We start from the raw sequence: 24,308 nt of genomic DNA, 5'->3' as shown, positions 1-24,308 counted from the left end.
CAAAATACTAAGATCAGCACTGTCCGCTATAGCCGGTGGCATTGACCATGCAGAAATTTTTTTCAACAGGTTGGTTGTGCTAAAGTCAATTGGTAGATCGACTCCTGTACAACCAACCTGCCCATATATGGATCTAAATTTGTCTGGTTCCTGCTGAACCGGTGTAATTTTGATCCATGGCCAGCTTTAACCTCTTGCTATTTACGTCAGCAGTCAGCCTCTCACAGGCAAAGCAACGTAGTACTACGTCGCTAGCCTGTGAGGCTCTAGGGGGCAAGCGCATGCCGCTGGAGGCGCGCTACCGCTCGTTCACGGACCCCCCGCGTGAGCGGCGGACCCGATGTCCGCCGGTCACTCGCGATCGTCCGGTACAGTGGGAATAAGGCAGGCGGCTAATGTAAACAAAGCCGCCTGTCATTCTCCCTTGTGTAAGTGCAGAGATCATACGGTCCTGCTATGCAGGATCATATTTCTCTGCAGTTACACACACAGCCACACTTTAACCCCTCCTTCTCAAATAAAGTTAACCCCTTCCCTGCCAGTGTCATTTTTACAGTTACAGTGCATATGTATAGCACTGATTACTGTAGTAATGTCACTGATACCCCCAAAAGTGTCAAAAATGTCAGTCAAGGGTCCGATCTGTCTGCCGCAATGTCGCAGTCCCGCAATAAAAATCGCCGATCGTCGCCATTACTCGTTAAAAAAAAAAAACAATAAAAATTACAAAAATCTTTCTCTTAGTTAGTAAACACAATAACTTTTGCGCAAACCAATCAAAATACGCTTTTTGCTTTTTGGCCATAATTCTGATTGAGGTATTAGGAAAATTCTGCACTATTGGCCACTAGATGTAGCTGATGACCATAAGAATAAAATGCAGTAGACAGATCGTGGGGATTTATTACGTCTATGCGAATGCTTGAGAAAATCGCACAGCAATTCTTTTCTAAATATACCCCAAAGTACACAAGCCTGGTCTGCCTACAGATGTATTTGATGGTACATCAAATACATCTGTATCTGTGAACTGTCTGCGAGTCAGGTGCAATGAGGGTACCCACAGTGGATTTGCAGGGTTCCCGCATCGCACCAGCGTGGATCTGCACTGAAGTCCTTTGGTCTTACCCATGATGGTGAGGTTTGAATGGAAGAAAGTGGACAGGTGTCTTTTATACACATAATGAGTTGTCGTTAGCACCTTCTTAAATTGACAGGACTAATCTGTGTACCACATGAGCACATACTGTAGCCATTCTGTGGGAGCCCAAATTAATAGAGGATTGAATACTTATCTTGCTCACTGAACTACAACTCAATTTATAACATTTGTATTACGTGTTTTTTCTGGATATTTGGTGATATTCTGTCTCTATCATTTAAAATACATCTATGATAACAATTATAGACTCTTTACGTCTTTGTAAGTTTGATCCGCAGAGGATTAAATATTTATCCCACTGCATATGTATATGTGTGTGTGTGGGAGATGTAGCCCCCCTTTTATTTTTTTGTATAAATAGGATCTGTAGAAGTCACATAATGCAGGTAAAACCTTTTGTGTTCTTTATGTATTAAAATTGTTTTAAAGGTTTGTTTATTTTAATTATTAAAAAAAAGTTATTCTTACCTGCTCTGTGTAATGATACTTGAGTGGTCCGAACCCTTCTGGAACTTCTGGGGTTCACCGCTGGCTTTTTTGGCTCTTCATTTTCTGTGTGGGCACCCATAGCAAGCCAAGGATTCTTGTTACAAACCTTTTCAGCTCATACACCAATGTTTTGGAGGAAGGAAGTTGTGACAAGGGATTCCAGCTTCCCTACCCCTTCACGTGACAAGCACCGCGTTTTGTCCCTAAGTGAAACAAATGGTTGAGTCTAGAAGAGAGTCCAAGAGTCAGTTTGCCCTCATCCCTACATTAAACATAGTAGCAAGCAGGAAAAAACCCCTAATTGGGACTATAACGGGCAACTGCTCATTTGTAAAAAATTGATAATTTATTGATACAAATATTGAAAAGTACAAACATCACATATAGGTTCTCGTATAAAACAAAGGTGAAGCGACTAATAATGCAAAGGAAATGTGGCCATGTGAAGCAGGAGAAGACCTTTGGTGGGCCAAAGAGACCCAACGCGTTTCGATATTTCAATAACTGCGTATGTTTGCTCTTCTTCAGGGGTCTTTATAACAATGATCCACTATAGGGTGTCTAGGATAAGAATACATATATTAAAATACATATTATATGTACAGTTCAATTAATATAAAGACCTCAAAATGAATGGGGTCTATGACTAACAAATTATAACATTATAGACATACCCTAAATATGGTCACAGGTGCATAGATAGTCGCTTGCATTAAAAATGAGTTGCAGCACATCAGGGAGAGGTAGGTCAGAGGACTTCTAGATCAGGGTCACGCCCACCTCTCACACCCCCCAGAAATTGGAAGGGAGATGATAGAGATCAGGGTGGAATGTGCAGGCGGCAGAAAGGAAGAGGGGCCCCAGCTCCACAAGGGGTCCAACAATTAGGACACAGGACCTGTCACACTTGGGGTCTGATTCATTCTGTAAGTGGAAGAATTACAATAGAGATACTAAACCAGTAAAGATGTATATATAGATGTAAACATATCCATAATGCTTGTAACATCCATGGAAAAACGAATTTACATAATGTGTATTGTATTTTAGTAATGGATATATCCATTAGTTTACAAAAAAATATATATATCTACGAATCATTCATCATTAAAATCTTTGCTCGAATAATCACGAACAAAAACAGCCAAATTATATCTCTATGTGAATGGTAAGTTACCTTATGTTGAATAACATTGTCATCATATTTATTTCAGACTGATTTCTGTAGGAGAATGTAGCATTACAGACATCAATGCCTAGTGGATGGTGGCCCTGTAGCTGTCCCATATAAAGGATAGCTGATGATTATATCTGTATCCAAAGGAAAAGATTAACAGAGGAGTCTATATTATTTATATATCCCATAAACCATTTAGAGATAGAAATGGTAATATGTGTTAATTAATGTCCAAAAAGAAACACTCTGCAGAGAGTGCATCCCATTAATGGACTTGTAAATATATATTATACACATAATATATAAGAATTAAGGGTTATTTTTTACCTCCATCAGAGTTTTGTCCCTATCTCTCCAGCTCAATGTAGGGGCAACTTCTAACATTTAAAGGAGTGGCTAGCCCATGTGTCAGACAAATGGGTGTGAGAGTTAGTATCTTCGAGGTACAAATCATTTTGTACACCCCCTTCACAGAAGTTTTATCACACCCCACCTGTGTTTCCTCTCCTGAATAGTTAGCAGGCTTGCATCACACTCTCATGGATTTATGAACCAGTAGCTACTGCAGAAAGGTTTCAGTGGTTTACACAAACCATTTGATGCCCAAAAATGGCGAGATAGGACTGGTCTTGGATCCCAAAGCTTTGAACATTTTATGTCAAAATCCACGAATTCAGGATAGAGTCCAACTGGTCAAACAGGTTGGCAAATTAATTCAGGGAATTATGCACATCGCTCCTTCTGTGAGATCATTTTTGTTGTTGTGGGCCCTGAATATAGTAGTGTTGGTTTTACAAAAACCGCCCAGAGAGTTTCCACTGCTGGCATTGTCCCAGAAAGTGGCTTTTCTAGTGGCCATCACGTTGGCATGCAGGTTATTGGAAACTGCTGCGTTGTCCTGCAAATCTGCATATTTGGTGCTGCATAAGGATGAAGTCTATCCTGTGTCCAAGCCCAATGCTCTTTAGATGTTGTCAGAGTGATTAGGGTGTACTTGAATGTCACAGGCAGGTTTCATAGGACAGACTACCTGTTTGTGGTTGTAGTGGGCCCACATAAAGGGCTTGCAGAGTTGATTGCTGCAATCTCACACTGAATATGGCATACCATTGTAAAAGTAAATGCCTTCAAGCACTGAGAACTACCATTTCCAGTAACCTTCTACCAGGGCAGTAAGTGTATCCTTAACTTTCTACCATCAGGCCTCAGTTGTAGAGTGGCCATGTGATCATCCATTGATAAATTCTACAAGGGGGGTTGACCGCATTCTTTAAAGTATAACTAGAGACCATTACTCTATCCAAAATGAGGGAGAAAATAAAGTTTTGCCTTTTAGTTCTACTTTAGGAGAGGTAATATGATTTTCTGGTAGTACTGCTTTGGGAATTCTACTCCATGGTTCTCTTAAGCAGAGCTCTGTCCTCCAAGACTAAATTATAATTTTTTTTGTACTCTCCAAAAATCATTTTCTCTGCATTAATTTGGGCACACAGCAAATTTTGCAGAAACTTTTTTAAGTTGAGCTGGCTTGGACCCAAAAACATTCTATGGAAAAGAAAGTTGGTTCCATAGCATGTAGACAGGGTGGTACAGGTAGTGGTGGCACTCTGGATTGTTCTAGAGTAAGTGATGGGAAAAATGAGAATCCCAAATCTGACGAGAAGACACTCTTACACTGGACTGGAATGTGTTCTTGTTAGATTTGTGGTACTCATTGTTTCCCAGGAATCTCGCTGGATGGATAAGGTTTGTATTCTAACTTTTTCCTTCCATGTACACTTTAGCCCCTGCATTATGTATAGCTTTTAATTTTACAGGGGGGAGGAGGCCCTGATCCAATATGTCGACCTTGCACTTTTGCTGCAGAGCGAATAATGACATTTTCTTTGGTCCCTGTTAGTAACTGTTACAAGGTGATAATTTTCCCTGACCTCATGTCATGTCAGGGACCCTGACCAGCATGTTCCGGTGACCTCATAGAACTGTATGTTTTTTTTATCATTGAACCTTTGATGATTGCCATTTGGCTTGACCCTCCATGTCAATGACCGATAACATTATCTCCAAATTATCTCTCACGTTTTTCCATTGCAGGAGTTGTAGGTGTTTCTAGTAGTCATGATAATGTATCAGAGAAAGTACTATGTTTGTTTCTGTGGCAATCCTAAAATTTGACACATAAGTTATATTGTGAAAATGAAGTAAAATAAATTGGCAAAATTGAAAAAAGGTTCTCCTAAACAAGTAGTATCCTCTCACCATTTCCCTTTTGAAAAGTAATGAATAAATCCCTGTATTTCAGTGTACCGTTTGGTATCACTTACATGTGAATCATATAATAAAAAAAAAAAAAATCTGTAAACTGGCAAAGTCTGTCAATGACCATCTTCTTTAGTTGACAATTTATAAACCCGAGAAAATGCTCAGAGCTGCAGTATAAAGGGAACACTCTTCTAAAACCGTTTTCAGCCATTAAAATTGTCAATGTGGATCTTGGTAGCAGCCTCTTAAGGCAAGGATGTTTCCTTAGGAGACTTATAATGGTTTACGGGATTTCGCATTTTGTAGGCATACACGTGTAAATATTGTGCGATGCAGTAGATGCTATACTGTTTCATATGTTGTGTAATTGCTAGGCACTGCTTAAATATTGTAAGACAATATACATATAAACATTTTAGAGTAACTTAGTCATTATTTATGGCATCCATGTGGATTAGGCATATGGGAAAAAGTTTCATATTGGTTGGACTTTGTGTTGCTTGGCAGATAAGCATTTGGAGTGAAATCCTTGTTGGATAATATTCTGAGAACTGGCTCTAGTGATGTGCGTCATATCTCTCCTTCTCACATTGGCTGCCTATGACTGGCTTTCCCTTACAAAGTATAATGAAAAGTGCATTGAGACTATCTGTGATTGTCATTGTAGTATGGAAATCTATTAGTATGCAGTTTGTTTTTTCATTCCTTTTGTTTATTTTTTATTTTTCTTCTTCAGTGTACAGTAAACCCCCCTCCATTGCGGGGGTTATGTTCCGGACCCAGCCACGAAAGTGAAAATCAGTGAAATAGAAAAACCCTATTAAAATGCATTGTAGGCATGTTTTTTTTTACTGTCACTGTACGTGCAAAAGCATTTTAAGGTCTTTAAACACACTTTTAAAACAATAGAAACTCATTTAAACACATAAGATACTGAGAGACATAGCAAGAGCTATGGAAAACACAAAAATATTTCATTTTTAATGATTTATATAGTAAAATAATATTACAAAAAAACGCAATATACCGGGACCGCAAAAACTGAACCGCGATGGAGCGGGGGTTTACTGTATACATTTGGACACAAGAGTGAGTTGTATGTTTGTTCTTCAGCAATACAGGTGCATCCCAAAAAATAGAATATCGACAAGTTAATTTATTTTAGTAATTCAATTCAAAAAGTGAAACTCATATATTTTATATTGATGCATTACACACACACAGTGATATATTTCAAGCATTTCTTTCTTTTTAATTTTGAGGATTATGGCTTGCAGCTAGTTTCAGTATCTCAGAAAATTAGAATATAATATAAGAACAATGTACACTGTAGTATGCACTCAATACTTGGTCGTGGCTCCTTTTGCAGGAAATACTACATCAATGCAGTGTGGCATGGAGGCGATCAGCCTGTGGCACTGCTGAGGTGTTATGGAAGACCAGGTTGCTTTTATAGCTGCCTTCAGTTCATCTGCATTGTTTGGGTCTGATGTCTCTCATTGTCCTCTTGATAATATCCCACAGATCCTCTATGGGGTTAAGGTCAGGCGAGTTTGCTGGGCAATCAATCACAGGGATACCATGATCATTAAACCAGGTATTGATACTTTTGGCAGTGTGGGCAGGTGCCAAGTCATGCTGGAAAATGAAATCAGCATCTCCATAAAGCTGGTCAGCAGAGGGAAGCATGAAGTGGTCTAGAATTTCCTGGTAGAGGGCTGCACTGACTTTGGACTTGATAAAACACAGTGGACCAACACTAGCAGATGACATGGCTTCCCAAATCATCACGAACTGTGGAAACTTCACACTGGACCTTATTCAACTTGGATTTTGTGTTGCGCTCCACTCTTCCTCCAGACTCTGGGACCTTGATTTTCAAATGAAATGCAAAATATTACACAGTCCGTGAGGATTTCGGGAGCCATATCACCTGCTGGTGTTTGTCCACTGTGTTTTATCAAGTCCAAAGTCAGCGCTGCGCCCGCACACTGCTGACACAGCTGACATGTTAACCAGTGTTCCTTCCGGGTTCGCGTCTTTCAGCCATCTAATTGGCCGGAGCCACAATGACGTCACTCCCGCGCATGCACACGGGAGAGACTGTTCACGGCACGGGGCTCTTAAGGAACGGTAAGGGCGGCCGTTCCTTCAGAGCGCATGCGCCAGTAATGTCACTGGCTGCATTCAAAGTAAATATCTCCTAAACGGTGCATGATTAGGAGATATTTACAGTACTTATAGGTAAGCCTTATCATAGGCTTACCTATAGTTACAAGTTACAGAGGAAGCTTTACTTCCTCTTTAACACCTTAGATTCACTCAGCAACAAAAGTAGCCGTGACTAGGCAAAGATTGTACTTGGTGGTGCTTCTCTACAGGGGTTCAGTTGCTTGATAGTAATACCCTAGGATTGTTCTGAAAAAATACAATTAGCAGAATTCAAAGAATGTTACCCCAATATTTCCTTTTCCTGATATGTGCCTGCTATACCATGTACTATGAAAAAGTATCTTGTTCTCTTTTGTATTGCTTCCTTTCTGTGAAGTCCCTGGTGATCCTGCCAGTCGCTCTGCTTTCCTAATAAAAACTGACCACACTAATCAGAGCACAACGTGGTCAGTTCCCTAGCTGTGCTGGGAACTCAGCCTGCTCTCCAATAATCAGACTTGTGCTGACACACCTACCCTGCACAGCCATTCACTGGGAAGATCGGTGTACTGTTGCTTCTCCTCCCCCCAGCTCTTATGCATCTGAGAAAAAATGGAATGTGATCAGTTATAAGGTATTCAATATTTATACACCAATGTTTTGCCTTTCACTTTTATTTTAAACTGAATGGGTTGTTTTACAAGGTGATAGTTTACAATCACTTTGAGACCCCGTTCACACTGGGGCGACCTGTCAGGCGACCTGGTCGCCTGACAGGTCACCGTAGGTCGCCTGCCATAGAGAAGCTGTGGACCCGTTCTAATAGGAGCGACACAAGTCGCTCCGACTTAGAAAAAGGGTCCGGAGCTTCTTTGGGGCGACCCGGAGCGACCTGCATTGAATTCAATGATATGAAGTCCGTGCCGGCTGCTCCGAGGTTGCGGTGCGAGCTGCGCACCGCGACCTGTGAGGTCGCCCCGGCAAGTAGCGTCGCCCCAGTGTGAACGGGGTCTAAGAAGCTTTGTGTTTTTTAAAAAAGTGTGTAACAATTAGTCATTGTATTAAAAGTTGTCAGTTTTTTTTATTTATTTTTTTTTTTCTCCATTTCAACTTGTGATATCAAGTTGAGAATTTCATTCAATGCATAATATTGTAGTGACATACCTCTTTTTCAGGTTGCCGATACATCAGTCAAGCTGCTGCCAAAAAGAATGTTGATTTTGAATATGATGGTCCACTAATGAAGACAGACGTCCCAGGACCACGATCAAAAGTGAGTGAATAATGGTAAAACTTGAGAAGGAAATGTATGGTGATTTTCTGTAAAGTTTCTTAAGGCTCCATTCACACCTGGGCTTTTTGAGTGTTTTTCAGCTCCAAAAACGCTAAAAAAAAAGTTCCAAAACGCCCAACAAGTAAAACCCCATTCATTTAAATGGCCCCTGTTCACATCTGAGCGTTTTGCAAAACGCCTGTAGCTGACAAAAGTACATGAGCTTCTTTTTGGGCTGATTACCAGCGTTTTTGATAGATGTCAATGCCTGCCTCCAAAAATGCCTGAAAATCGTGGTAAAAAACGCGGTAAAACGCTACGCTCAAGTGTGAATGCAGCCTTATAGTGATTGGGATAAAAAGAAAAAAAAATTGGCAGTGGAAAAGATGAAATATTGCATGTTAGGCTCCATGCACACTAGCTTTTTTATTTTTAAGCTCTTAGAAGCTGTTATTAGCATTTTTTTTCTGCTCCTAGAAGCTAAATAGTGTTAGCCTAAAGTAGTGTGCATGGACACATAGGATATTAGCATTTTTTGATCTTTAACTTCGTGGAGCAGAAAAAAGTTGTTTTTTGTAGAGTTTCTTGGAGCGTTTTCCAGAAGAAATGCCGCTAACCGCTTTTATTTTCTCTTCATGTACTGTAAAATGCTAATGCTCCTAAATGATTCTAAAATCTCCTAAAAGGAGAAGCTGGTACAAAATGCTATTATCAGCATTTTTCCTAGCTTTTTTGAGCTTCTAAAAAAACATTCTAGTGTGCATGGAGCCTTAATATGTTATGGTTTCTATTTTCATACATCAGTCTTCTTTTTCATGTTTACCAACTCAATGGACCACAATGCACTGTGTATTGTTGTGCTGTAAGAGGCAGGTGCATTGTGCATCACAGGGTGCATGGCATTGGGGTGCACTCAATACATTTAGGGCCATGTTTTACTGCACATTATTGTAACACTCTAGTCTGAATGGACCCCACTTAGCATGGCAGAACTGCCTGTCTCTGCAGTGCTTCCTATATCGGCTGTCAGTCCCAGCACTTCATGGTCACATGATCTTTTAGCAGCTCATGTGACGAGGACTGTGCAGGAAGCAGACTCAGCTAGCACTCCTGAACAATGAACTGCTGCTGTTTGTCTTTTCTCCATGCCCAGTATGTCAGGCTCTGTTAGTGCTTCAGGCAACTGACCCTAGCCAAAGACTTCACACAGAGTGCTAAAAGGGTGTGTGTTGTACACCATGGGTGTAACACATTTCTAATGCAATTTTCTGAAAAAATTAATTGTAAAAAAGGTGCCAAGTTTGGACAAAAAAAAAATTTAACATAGGCTTCCCCGAATTTATTTTCTTACTGGTATTTGTATAGCGCCGTAAATTATTATTTTTTTTTTTTTGCAGTACTTTATATATATATATATATATATATATATATATATATATATATATATATATATATATATATATATATATATGTATGTATATAGTACTGTACCAGTGTTCATTTTGGCAGCAAATTTCGATTTAGTTTTAGTCAGTCTTTTGACTAAAATGCCATTTTAGTTTTAGTCATATTTTAGTCATCGGAATTGTTTTTGTTTTAGTCATATTGTACATTTTAGTCAACTTCAAATGCAATGGGTTTAGGTAAATTGTAATACATTATTTAAACATTTCTCTAGAATTTCCAAACCAATTATATACTCCTGGAGTAAAAATCTATTAATATAAGGTTTGAACAAGCACTACAGACACAGATTTAGCCATTGTGATATATAAAGTCTTTGTAAATAAAACCACGTTTTATAAACAAACTAAAATATTGCTTTTTGACTAACCGAAGTACAACTTTAAAATACAAAAACCCCAAAAAACTGTAAACTCTATTGGCTATAATGTCATTGCACATATTAGCGGAATATATTACCAGCATTATATGTTAAGGAAAAATATAAGAAAAGCCTTTTTACTTTCAGCATCTTAGTAGATGCCCCTTACTTATGCGTATACGGTGGTGCAATACATTTTCAAACTTTATTGTGTTATTACAGGCTCTGGATAGAATTGTGTTGCCGTTAGAAATGACCAGTAGAGTAGTGTTGTTAATTTTTATGTCAATTTTCGATTTGGTTTTAGTCAGTCTTTTGACTAAAATGCCAATTTAGTTTTAGTCGTATTTTAGTCATCTAAATTGTTATAGTTTTAGTCGTATTTTAGTTGACTAAAATAGTGTTAATTTAGTCTATGAAAAGAATTTCGTCGACTAAAACAACACTGGTGTGTCGACAACTTTCTACAGCTGATTCAGAATCTTTGTGAAATTCTCGATGGGACAAATTCCAAAATTTTTCTTGTACGGGAAGAAAACAAACGATTTTTGTTTAATGTGTACCGTTTTCGTATGATTTTTGTACAAGAAAAATCAAAAAAGAGAGACTGCGCATAATCAGGGACAATAAACAACAAAAAAAAGCCTTTGTCATAGGAGAATTTTCGTACAAAGTTTTGTTCATCGGTTCCGATTTGCTGTGAAACAATGCGGAAAATCGGACAAACGATCATTCGTCCAATTTTCTTATAGTGTGTACTAGGGATGTAACGATATCAAAATCTCACGGTACAATACAATTTCGATATTGACCTCACGGTACGATATTTATTGCGATATTGTGGAAAAGCTCACGGTATTGTTAAATAGCTCATGATAGTGTTTGTGATGATAATAGCGAAAAAATACCGACATTTATTCTGCTTTTGCCAGTCAACAGGCAATTTATTGTTGTATTTATAGATCCATGACAACATAAAACACTGATCACATAGTGCTTTTAAAGTGCAAGTTGTAGTCAGGAACATCAATATTCTGTATAGTAATATTTGGTTGCATAACTGATTCTTCTGTGCAATGTTCAAGTTAAGAAGCAGCTAGAACAATTGTAAACAAACAATAGGCAATTCCCTTTTAAGTGCAAACAAAGATCAAGTTAAGTCAGGTTTAAATGTGCAAGGCAAATAAAGGCAGCCTTTTAAAACTGGTATTTAGGAACATAACTTAAACTTAAATAAAATAGTCAAAAAGCCTTTAAAAAAAACACTGACCTATCAATTAGCTTATGTTCACGTTTTTCATCAGAAAGATCAAAATATCTACATTGCAAGAAAAAAAAAAAACAGTAAAAAAAATCCTTAAACTCTGGTCTATGTAGTTAACAATGATTTGTTCCGCGGGACTGTGTTTATTCCTCTTGCTTTTTGACGGACACCTGTCCTTTTAATATTGTAACCCAACCACGACGATATCGAGACACGACCACGACGATACGATATTGCGATATCTTCGATATGGTTACATCCCTAGTGTGTACCCCACTTTAGGGCCTATTTTGACAGGAGCCAATTAACCACTTGCCCCCTGGGCACTTAAAGCCCCTTCCTAACCAGGCCAATTTTCAGCTTTTAGTGCTCTCACAATTTTAATGACAATTACTCAGTCATGCAACATTGTACCCATATAAAAAAATGTTCTCCTTTTTTTCCACACAAGCCAAGCTTTCTTTTGGTGGTATTTAATCACCACTGAGTTTTTTTATTTTTTGCGCTATAAATGAAATCAGACCGAAAATTTTTATAAAAAAAAGAAAATGCATTTTTTTGTTTCGGTAAATATTTTTGGAAATTAGTGTTTTTTTCTTCATAACTTTTGGCCAAACGTTATGCTGTTGCATATCTTTGGTAAAAATAACCCAAATAAGTATATATTATATGTTAATATATCATATTATTTGGCCGTTGTGAAGGTTAATAGAGTCTACAAGTTATGGTGCCAATCAGTGAAAATTGATCACACCTGATGTACTGATGGCATAACAAGCCAGGAAAGTAAAAATACCCCCCAAATGACCCCTTTTTTGGAAAGTAGACATACCAAGGTATTTAGTAAGAGGTATGGTAAATTTTTTGAAATTGTAATTTTCTCCCACAATTATTTGCAAAATGAAGATTTTTTTAGTAATTATGAAAACTGTCATATTACCAAGTGTTTTCTCACGCACTGTATAGGCATACTTGCAACTACACCCCAAAACACATTCTGCTACTCTTCCTAAATATGGTGATACCACATCTGTGAGACTTTTACACAGCCTGGCCACATACAGAGGCCCAATATGCAAGTAGGACCTCCATGAATTCTAGGAGCATAAATTGCAGATAATTTCCTGACAACCTATCACACTTTTGAAGGCCCTGGTGCACCAGGACAATAGAAATGCCCACAAAATGACACCATTTTGGAAAGCAAGCACACCAACGTATATTCTTTGAGGCATTATGAGTCTTTTGAACATTTTTTTCCCTAAGTCTTTGGAAACTGTTAAAAAATAAAAAATGCGTTTCCATTTTCTTTCCACAAAGTTGTCCATTTATAAGATATTTTTAACACATAGCATGTGCATAGCAAAAATGACACCCCAAAATACATTCTGCTATTCCTCCTGAGTATGGCGATACCACATGTGTGAGACTTTTACACAGCCTGGTCACATAGAGACCCGACATGCAGGGAGCACTGTAAGGTGCTCTAGGGACATAAAATTACAAATCTAATTTCCTGACTACCTATTTTTCTTTTGTGAGGCACTATAGGGTACTGATAAGCACTGTAGTGGCACTGATGTGACATGGATGAGGCACAAATGGGCATAAATGAGGCACAGATGAGCACTGCTGCAGTCTCCATTCTCTTTTCGCATGAAGTATTGATTTCTGTGTACAGCGTGCGAGGAGAGAAGTGAACTGGACTTGCGCTGGTTTAAGTGATCGCTCTGTCATTGGACGGAGCGATCACGTGGTAAAGGACCGCTGTCATTAGCCCTTTACGCCGATTGGTAATGCGCTGGGTTCGGAGGACCTGACACTTACGGTTATTCCCAGGTGCGTGCCCCATTATCATTGTACGCCCTCCCAGAAACTAGTCGACCGCGTTGTAGCCTTCATTCGGCTATGGCCCGGTTGGCAAGTGGTTAACCTGCACAGGAAGATCATGCAAACTCTGTGCAAGTAGTGCTGTGGTTGGGATTCAAACCAATGACCCTAGCAGAAGTGCACTGATGTTCCAAAAAGACCATTTTTTGTTGTTGATAAGAGTAAAATCCGCGCTAAGGATATCTAAGGGATGTGTAAGAATGTAAATTTAAATAGGCTGCGGCCTACCCTAAACTACAGTCAGAAGACTGTATAGAATGATGAGTGGGAAATTGGGTAATTGGCGCTGCCTGTATGGTGAGTATCGATAAATAAATAAATGTGTGTAGTATAAAAAAATGTGGTATAAAATGTGCACTAAAAATATGTGTATAAGATTAAGCAATAATGAATAAATATAATTAAGTATACACTTTAAAAATATATATGCAATCCACATAAAAAATACAATCTGAGTGAATAACCAATGGTAAAGTGCAATGTGCGTGCCACAGTGAAATATAAATAATCAAGTGGTATAATAAATACAATAACTGAATAAATAAATAGATACAGTAGTGGAAATAGTATGTGCTAGTGATGCAAGGTGCTTGGTGAATTGCACTGAAGGTGAAAAAGTAAAAAATGGTTGAGACAAATGTACAGGTGAATGTCACAACAAATAGTGCAAGAAAGTGCACAGTAAATGACAACTAGATAACTGGCTGAAATAAAGTCCATTAGGACAGTATTGGAAAAAATGGAAAGAAGAAAGAGAATTAGTCCATAGCTTAATAGGTGTACAGGTGAAATGGTGGGAGCAACCTTACGATAACCCCAAGGTGGGTGACTGGCGAGGTGCAGGGTGACCCCTAGTGAAAAAAGACCTACTAACCAGATATACCCACCCCACACAGGGGTATAGAGCGGGTATTTAAGATGTAGTTAGGTGCCCCTTCCATTGACTCCTTAGTTCCCTTCTGTGCTAGGGGAGAGTATTGCGGGGCGTCCCTGGGGGTCCGGGGTATCCCAAAGGGGAAACAGGCTTAGTGGATCTTCTCCTGATATGGTGATGTGATATCCGGCGGTCCGTGAATGGAGTCCGGTCACTCAATGGTATGTGAGGGCAGGGGGCTCATAATGGTATGTGAGGGCAGGGGGGGTCATATAGGGCAAAGAGGCTCGATAGTGTATTATCATTTAAACCTTTATTTGAATATACACAATAAATGGGTACTCGCATAGTATAAGATGAATCAGAGCGAGGAAATGGCGTCCTGGAACGCAATGCGTTCCACCAGGATACCGGAACCGGAAGTGATGTGTCGCGCTGTACGCGTTTCGCTGCAGAAGACGTCTGACGAAACGAGGTATAAATTGCCTTTCTCTTACGTCCTCCGACAGTCGCCGCCACTTCATAATCTTCACTAATGGGGTAATTGACCTTTGCTCCGCAGGAGTAGCTAGGCAACAAGATTTGTTAATATCAAAGCTTTTAGCATATCACACCCCTAGGGGGTGGTCCCCTCAGTCAATACCTCCCTGCTTCCTGCATTCTCAACTCAGTTTCTAATGCCTAGCTTAGGAGTAGCTGGCTGATCCTGTGCTGGGGCTTTCAGTCTCAGCCTTCTATCCTCTTTTTAATTTTATTTGGAGTATTTTTCTCTTTCTTTTACTTAGCTGTTCTTTTTCTCAGCATTAGTTTAGTTTCTTCGGATGAAGATGATCATGCGGAGCTGGGTCTCGGACTGGCCACCCTGGATCCCAGGGCTGAGAGCCAGGGGCTTCCCAGCCTTCCATCGAGCGTTCAGCTCAGGTTTTCCTGGCATATTGAACGACCCATCCCTGTTCGCTGCAGGGATGCTGCCTGTGAGGTGGCTACCTCACCGGACGCCATTTGCGGTTTCGCACCGCAGTTCCACTGCGTCCTGGCTGCGACACTCCCTGTCCTCAGTGCAGCGGTTTGGTCGCTGGAGAAGGCTCCCCACGCCATCCGGACTGGTAAGTGCAATTCTATGTGGGGACCTGTCTGTTTTTGGGTGTCAGTCTGTGACTGTGTGACCCTGCATGTCTGTGTATGTGCTGAGCTCCCTGTCAGATTCCTATGTGGAATGGCTGCCTTTCTGTGGGCTGCGGGGGGGGCTCTCCCGCTCTGCTATGTGAGAGTATGGGGCAGACTGGGCTTGGACATGCTGTGCGGCGGCCGCTACTGCGGCGGCCGCTACTGCGGCCCGCCATTTTTTTGCGGCAAATTATGGTGACCGGCCCTGTGTGGTACGGCACGGTGTTTTGGCGCCAAACGCCGCCATTTTGGCGGCGATCGATCGTACAGCCACATGTCAGCGCCATTTTCTCATTGCCTAAAATTTCTCGGCCGAGCGGCCATGTTTGTGTAGCCTGCATAGGCTTTATAGGGCGGTCAGTCATTGCATCACTTCCTTTTGCTCTGGAACAGCGATCGGTGGCAGCAGCCTGTGTGGTCTCTCCAGGTTTTTACCTTTCCTTTCCCTGTATTTCCTTGCTCAGTGTCCTTATCCCTGTGGGGGTCGGTGCATACGGTAGTGTGCGGTGGGCTACGCTCGCCGCGGTCTTAAAGGGGCAGTCCTCCTTTTTTCAATATTGCTGGGGCATGGATTCTCAGGATTGCAAGTTTCCTCCCACCTTGGTGGGGGGCCAAGGGGCTGCTGCATCCCCCGAGGGGGCTGATCTGGCTGCTATTGTGGCGAACTTGGCTTCTCAGGTGCAGATGCTAATGGCTGATCGATCCACAAAACGGCCCGGATTGTCTATTTCCTCTGATTCAGAGGGCGATGGGGCTGCTATGGCTGGAGTGCCCTTCTCAGGGTCTCGTTCATCTCTGGACCTTGGGGGGTCTGAGGGGGAGGCTGAGGTAGAAGGGGTTGATAATTCTCCCCCTGGCTCGTCTGAAGAGCTTGCACTCATGGATGAGTTGGTTGCTTCTATCAAGGAAACCCTGCGTTTGCAGGATGAACCGTGTCCTCCTGCTTTGATATCCTCTTATGGGACGCAAAGGAAACGCAAAACAGTGCAGGTTTTTCCCTGCCCTGCGGAATTTCAGCGCGCGGTTGATGAGCAATGGCGCAATTTAAAGAAGCCCTTTACTGTGCCAAGTAAGTTCAAGCTGCGTTATCCCTTTACACCCACCACTGATAAGCGTTGGTGTGTGCCGCCTCAGGTGGATCACGCGGTGGCGGTTTTGAATAAATCTACTGCGATCCCTGCTGAGGATACCCCGGTGTTTCGGGACCCTACGGACAGGAGATTGGAGTCTCTTGCCCGTCATGCTTATACGGTTGCAGGTTCTATGCTGAAGCCTATTTTTGCTTCCATTTTGGCAGCCCAGGCTATTGCGGATTGGGCGCAGGTGCTCAGGCGCACCCTGGTGGCTGACTCTGCTCCACCGACAACTTTGGCTATGGTGGATCAAATTCATCAGGGTGTCATGTATTTGTGTCATGCGGACTTGGATTTAGTCCCTTTGGCTGCACGCCTCTCAAGGGTGGCGGTATTGGAACCGTCGCCTGATATGGCTGAAATGTTGGTCGGTTGACCAATCATCTCGCAAGGCTTTAGCTAATTTGCCCTACGCGGGATCTCGCCTTTTTGGCGAGTCTTTGGATACTCTGATAAAGGGAATTTCCGGGGGTAAGAGCACTCTCTTACCCCAAACTCACAAGAATAAGTTTGTTCGCTGTAAGAAGAATACCTCGTTTAGGCCCTCTCAGGGGTCCTTTCGTGCCTTTCGGTGGCAATATAAAGGGCAAGCCCTTCAAGGGCCAAGGCTCCCAGAAGAAGCCGTGGGCAGGTAAGCAGAAGTCCGGCCAGTCCGGGTCCGCTGCCCATACCAATTCGGCCTGAAGGGGCGCCCTCACCCGGTTCTGGGATGGGGGGACGTTTGCTCGGTTTTCTTCAACCCTGGCTGGCCCGCATTCGGGACAGGTGGGTTCAGGAAATCGTTCAATCTGGATACAAGAACGAGTTTCTCTCTCGGCCGGCAAGCAGATTTTTCCCCTCAAATCTTCAGCTGTCTCCGTAGCGCTTGCAGGATCTGCACCTGGCGGTGCGGGACCTGCGGGCCCAGGGAGTGGTGGTTCCGATGCCTCATCGGGACAGATTTTCGGGGGTTCTATTCCAATCTGTTCACTGTGCCCAGAAAGGAGGGCAAGGTACGTCCGATTTTGGACTTAAAAGCTCTGAACCGCTTTGTGCGGGTTCGCAAGTTCCGCATGGAATCCTTGCGCTCGGTGGTGGCTGCCCTGGTTCCGGGGGAATTCATGGCCTTCATCGACTTGAAGGATGCGTACCTTCACATCCCCATTTTCGAGGGTCACCAGAGGTGATTTGACTACCTACAAATTTGATTTGATTAGTATTTTGATTTGAATTTAATTTGAATTTAATTATTTAATTTTATAATTGACCTTTGCTCCGCAGGAGTAGCTAGGCAACAAGATTTGTTAATATCAAAGCTTTTAGCATATCACACCCCTAGGGGGTGGTCCCCTCAGTCAATACCTCCCTGCTTCCTGCATTCTCAACTCAGTTTCAGTAGCATAGCAGTAGAGTACATAAACAAACCCCAAAAGAGGGGCGGGGGCGGCGACTGTCGGAGGACTCAGAGAAAGGAATTTTACGGTAAGATTTTTACAAAAATTCAGTTTTCTCTTACGTCCTCCGACAGTCGCCGCCACTTCATAATCTTCACTAATGGGGACGTCCCAGAGCAGTGTAGACATGAGGGGTGGGAAAAACGTAGCCGCGCCTAAAGCAACGCAGTACCCACAGCAGAAAGAACCTTACCAAAGTAAGAGAACCAACTGGGCAACAGGAAAAACGTGCTCAACAGGAGCAACAACCCAGGAAGAACAAGTAACCTAGGGTTAAAAACACCCCAACAGCCAAGGACCCAAACAAGGGACCCTAAGGCACTGCCGCACTAAGAACTTTACGGCCAAAGGAAGCATCTGCCGATGCCTGAACATCCACCTTGTAAAATTTTGAGAAGGTGTGAACAGACGACCAAGTCGCCGCCTTACACACCTGGGCCACAGAAGCCTGATGACGATAGGCCCAAGACGTACTCAGAGACCTGGTAGAGTGCGCCTTCACAGGGAAAGGAGGAACCTTCCCCTTCAAAGCATAGGCTTGCACAATGGTCTGTCTGATCCATTTGGCGATGGTCGCAGCCGACGCTGCCATGCCCTTCCGAGGACCCTCTGGAAGGACAAATAGAGAATCCGACTTGCGAAAGGATTTTGTCGATGACAGGTAAACCCTGATCGCCCGAACAACATCCAAGGCATGCAAAGCCACCTCCTTTGGATGCTTAGGCTTCACGCAAAGCGAAGGTAAGACAATGTCCTCCATTGAGGTGAATTTCCGAGATCCTCTTCGGAAGAAAAGAAGGGTTAGGTCGTAAGACCACCTTATCCAAGTGAATCACCAAGTAGGGAGAGCTGCAGGACAAGGCCGCCAGCTCCGATACCCTGCGAGCCGAAGTGATCGCCACCAAAAAGGCAACCTTCTTGGACAACAGAGACAACGAGATCTCCCTGATCTTCTCAAAGGGAGCATGCAGCAACACGGACAGAACAAGGTTCAAGTCCCATGGAGGTAAAGGGTCCCTCCAAGGAGGGGCCAAGTGTCACACCCCTTGAACAAAGGTGCTTACCAAAGAATTAGACGCCACAGGGCGTTGAAAGAGAACGGCCAGCGCAGAAATCTGACCCTTAATCGTGGCCAACACCAAACGCTGGTCCACGCCCGTTTGAAGGAAAGTCAACACTCTCGATACCGAGTACGAGCGAGGGGAATACCCCCTGGACTCACACCAGGCAAAATACGCCTTCCAAGTACGGTAGTAAATCTTCACCGAAGAGGCTTTTCTAGCCTTGATCAAAGTGGGAATGACCTCAGGGGAGAGACCCCTATCCTTCAGGACCTGGCTTTCAACAGCCAGGCCGTTAAAGCCAGCGACTGTAAAGCAGGATGGAATATCGGTCCTTGAGACAGGAGATCTTCTCGAAGAGGCAGACGCCACGGAGCGTCGACCGCCAGATTCACGAGGTCTGCGTACCAAGACCGGCGAGGCCAGTCTGGCTCCACCAGAATCACCGTGTGTGGTTCTGAGGCCAACCTGCGAAGGAGCCTGGACAGCAGCTGAATCGGTGGAAAGGCATACATCAGACGATACTGATGCCAGGGCGCCACTAACGCGTCTGAGGCGTCTGCCCGAGGATCGCGCATCCTTGCCACGAACCTTTCCACCTTGTTGTTTAGACGAGACGCGAACAGGTCCACATCTGGGGAACCCCACTTCACGCACAACATCTGAAAGACATCCGGGTGAAGGGACCATTCCCCCTGGTCCAGGGTCTGGCGACTCAGATAATCCGCCTGCCAGTTCTCCACCCCCGGAATGTGAACTGCAGATATCGCCGGGACGTGCGTCTCGGCCCAAGCCAGAATGTCGGCTACTTCCCGAGCCGCTCGGGCACTCCTGGTGCCCCCTTGGTGGTTGATGTAGGCCACCGCTGTGGCATTGTCCGTCTGCACCCGAACCGGACGGCCCTGAAGCCTGTCCGTCCAATGCAGAAGGCAGAGGGTTATCGCTCGCAATTCCAGAATGTTGATCGGAAGGGAGGATTCCTCCTCTGACCAAGTTCCCTGGGCGGACAGAACGCCCAGAACACCACCCCAGCCCGACAGGCTGGTATCCGTGGTGATCACCGTCCATGACAAAGGACGAAAGGACTTGCCCCCCCGACACCGCCGGGGACTGGAGCCACCACAAAAGACCCCTTCGGGTGAGGCGGCTCAACGAAATCCGCAGATCCAGATTGCGGACGCCCGTCCCACTTGGCTAGGATCTCCGCCTGAAGATCCCGCGTGTGAAACTGGGCGAAGGGAATCTCCTCGAAAGCCGAGACCATCAATCCCAGACACCTCATACACGTGCGGAGGGACGAGCAATGATTGTCCCTGAGGGACCTGACTGCGTCCTGAAGTGTCCGGAGCTTGTCTTCCGGCAGGAAGACCTTCGCTTGAACAGAGTCCAGGATCATCCCCAGGTAGGGAAGACGACCCGACGGACACAGCGTTGACCTTGGAAAATTTATCGTCCAACCGCACTCCTGCAGAGTCTGCATCATGATGGACAGGTCGTTCACAAGGGCCCTGACTGGTCGCAGACCGAATCAAGATATCGTCCAGATACCCCAAGACAGAGATGCCCTGGGCCCTCAATAAAGCCAGGACCGGCGCAAGCACCTTGGTGAAAACGCCACGAATTGGTAATGATCCTCCGCAATGGCGAATCGAAGGTACCTCTGGTGACCCTCGAAAATGGGGATGTGAAGGTACGCATCCTTCCAAGTCGATGAAGGCTATGAATTCCCCCGGAACCAGGGCAGCCACCACCGAGCGCAAGGATTCCATGCGGAACTTGCGAACCTTCACAAAGCGGTTCAGAGCTTTTAAGTCCAAAATCGGACGTACCTTGCCCTCCTTTCTGGGCACAGTGAACAGATTGGAATAGAACCCCCGAAATCTGTCCCGATGAGGCACTGGAACCACCGCTCCCTGGGCCCGCAGGTCCCGCACCGCCAGGTGCAGATCCTGCAAGCGCTCCGGAGACAGCTGAAGATTTGAGGGAAAAAATCTGCTCGCCGGCCGAGAGAGAAACTCGATCTTGTATCCAGATCGAACGATTTCCTGAACCCACCTGTCCCGAACGCGGGCCAGCCAGGGTTGAAGAAAACCGAGCAAACGTCCCCCCACCCCAGAACCGGGTGAGGGCGCCCCTTCAGGCCGAATTGGCATGGGCAGCGGACCCGGACTGGCCGGACATCTGCTTACCTGCCCACGGCTTCTTCTGGGAGCCTTGGCCCTTGAAGGGCTTGCCCTTTATATTGCGACCGAAAGGCACGAAAGGACCCCTGAGAGGGCCTAAACGAGGTATTCTTCTTACCGCGAACAAACTTATTCTTGTGAGTTTGGGGTAAGAGAGTGCTCTTACCCCCGGAAATTCCCTTTATCAGAGTATCCAAAGACTCGCCAAAAAGGCGAGATCCCGCGTAGGGCAAATTAGCTAAAGTCTTGCGAGATGATTGATCAACCGACCAACATTTCGGCCATATCAGGCGACGGTTCAATACCGCCACACTTGAGAGGCGTGCAGCCAAAGGGACTAAATCCAAGTCCGCATCACACAAATACATGACACCCTGATGAATTTGATCCACCATAGCCAAAGTTGTCGGTGGAGCAGAGTTAGCCACCAGGGTGCGCCTGAGCACCTGCTCCCAATCCGCAATAGCCTGGGCTGCCAAAATGGAAGCAAAAATAGGCTTCAGCATAGTACCAGCAACCATATAAGCATGACGGGCAAGAGACTCCAATCTCCTGTCCGTAGGGTCCCGAAACACCGGGGTATCCTCAGCAGGGATCGCAGTAGATTTATTCAAATCCGCCACCGCGTGATCCACCTGAGGCGGCACACACCAGCGCTCATCAGTGGTGGGTGTAAAGGGATAACGCAGCTTGAACTTACTTGGCACAGTAAAGGGCTTCTTTAAATTGTGCCATTGCTCATCAACAGTGCGCTGAAATTCCGCAGGGCAGGGAAAAACCTGCGCTGTTTTGCGTTTCCTTTGCGTCCCATAAGAGGACATCAAAGCAGGAGGACACGGTTCATCCTGCAAACGCAGCGTTTCCTTGATAGAAGCAACCAACTCATCCATGAGTGCAAGCTCTTCAGGCGAGCCAGGGGGAGAATTATCAACCCCTTCTACCTCAGCCTCCCCCTCAGACCCCCCAAGGTCCAGAGATGAGCGAGACCCTGAGAAGGGCACTCCAGCCATAGCAGCCCCATCGCCCTCTGAATCAGAGGAAACAGACAATCTGGGCCGTTTTGCGGATCGATCAGCCATTCGCATCTGCACCTGAGAAGCCAAGTTCGCCACAATAGCAGCCAGATCAGCCCCCTCGGGGGATGCAGCAGCCCCTTGGCCCCCCACCAAGGTGGGAGGAAACTTGCAATCCTGAGAATCCATGCCCCAGCAATATTGAAAAAAGGAGGACTGCCCCATTAAGACCGCGGCGAGCGTAGCCCACCGCACACTACCGTATGCACCGACCCCCACAGGGATAAGGACACTGAGCAAGGAAATACAGGGAAAGGAAAGGTAAAAACCTGGAGAGACCACACAGGCTGCTACCACCGATCGCTGTTCCAGAGCAAAAGGAAGTGATGCAATGACTGACCACCCTATAAAGCCTATGCAGGCTACACAAACATGGCCGTTTGGCCGAGGCATTTCAGGCAATGAGAAAATGGCGCCGACATGTGGCTGTACGATCGATCGTCGCCAAAATGGCGGCGTTTGGCGCCAAAACACTGCGCCGTACCACACAGGGCCGGTCACCATAATTTGCCGCAAAAAAATGGCGGGCCGCAGTAGCGGCCGCCGCACAGTGTGTCCAAGCCCAGTCTGCCCCATACTCTCACATAGCAGAGCGGGAGAGCCCCCCCCCCGCAGCCCACAGAAAGGCAGCCATTCCACATAGGAATCTGACAGGGAGCTCAGCACATACACAGACATGCAGGGTCACACAGTCACAGACTGACACCCAAAAACAGACAGGTCCCCACATAGAATTGCACTTACCAGTCCGGATGGCGTGGGGAGCCTTCTCCAGCGACCAAACCGCTGCACTGAGGACAGGGAATGTCGCAGCCAGGACGCAGTGGAACTGCGGTGCGAAACCGCAAATGGCGTCCGGTGAGGTAGCCACCTCACAGGCACCATCCCTGCAGCGAACAGGGATGGGTCGTTCAATATGCCAGGAAAACCTGAGCTGAACGCTCGATGGCAGGCTGGGAAGCCCCTGGCTCTCAGTCCTGGGATCCAGGGTGGCCAGTCCGAGACCCAGCTCCGCATGATCATCTTCATCCGAAGAAACTAAACTAATGCTGAGAAAAAGAACAGCGAAGTAAAAAAAAGAGAAAAATACTCCAAATAAAATCAAAAAGAGGATAGAAGGCTGAGACTGAAAGCCCCAGCACAGGATCAGCCAGCTACTCCTAAGCTAGGCATTAGAAACTGAGTTGAGAATGCAGGAAGCAGGGAGGTATTGACTGAGGGGACCACCCCCTAGGGGTGTGATATGCTAAAAGCTTTGATATTAACAAATCTAAATATTTTGATGTAGTATTTGATTTGACAAATCTAAATTTGACTCAAATTTGTCTAGACTCTAATGACAGGTAACATGTCCCCCCAGTATTAGATCCCATGTCTCCCATGCACCCTAATTCCAATCCCAGCATATGACTCCGGACACTCACTTAGTAAATGCCTCTCCCAGGTCTATGACCACCGCGGTCTTCTCACCCCTGTCCCCAGCCCCTCATAGGGCGGCATCTCCTCCTCCCCGGGCCCGGTGTTCTGCTGCTGCGCACTGATTTCTCCCGGCCGGCCAGGGGGGGCGTGTGACGTCACACGTTGACGCGTCGACGCCTTTCACGCACGTCGACGATTTTTTGTAGTCGACGCGTCGTGGCAGCCCTACAGTGAAGACCATTGACATTTTGAGAAGATATTGTTCAAGTTGTCCCAGCCCCCTTCTGTACATTGGGAAAACAGTCCGACAAATAAGAAGAAAAATCCTAGAACATGTAAATTATGTATTGTTGAAAAAGGACATACCAATACCAAGCCACATGTGGGCCAGACATGATTGAAAGTAAGAAAGCTTAAAGTTCTGGACAATTGGTTTAAAAAGAAGAAAAAAAACTGGCAGAAAGTAAAATTT

At 44.6% G+C, this 24,308-nt stretch overlaps 1 protein-coding gene across 1 annotated transcript in view; it reads left to right on the top strand.

The window, feature by feature from the left end:
- ABAT (4-aminobutyrate aminotransferase) overlaps positions 1–24,308 on the top strand; it is a 252,910-nt gene that overhangs the window by 93,842 nt on the left and 134,760 nt on the right. The window contains exon 3 of the mRNA XM_082261300.1: positions 8,417–8,514. Within this exon, the coding sequence (XP_082117426.1) occupies positions 8,417–8,514 (98 nt within the window). The remainder of the gene's footprint in view (positions 1–8,416; positions 8,515–24,308) is intronic.

Source organism: Pelophylax lessonae (assembly GCF_965119305.1).
Source record: "Pelophylax lessonae genome assembly, chromosome: 6".
In the NCBI taxonomy this organism is placed as follows: domain Eukaryota; kingdom Metazoa; phylum Chordata; class Amphibia; order Anura; family Ranidae; genus Pelophylax; species Pelophylax lessonae.
Note: the sequence above shows the minus strand (reverse complement) of the source record. Positions and strands in the feature narration are given on the sequence as shown.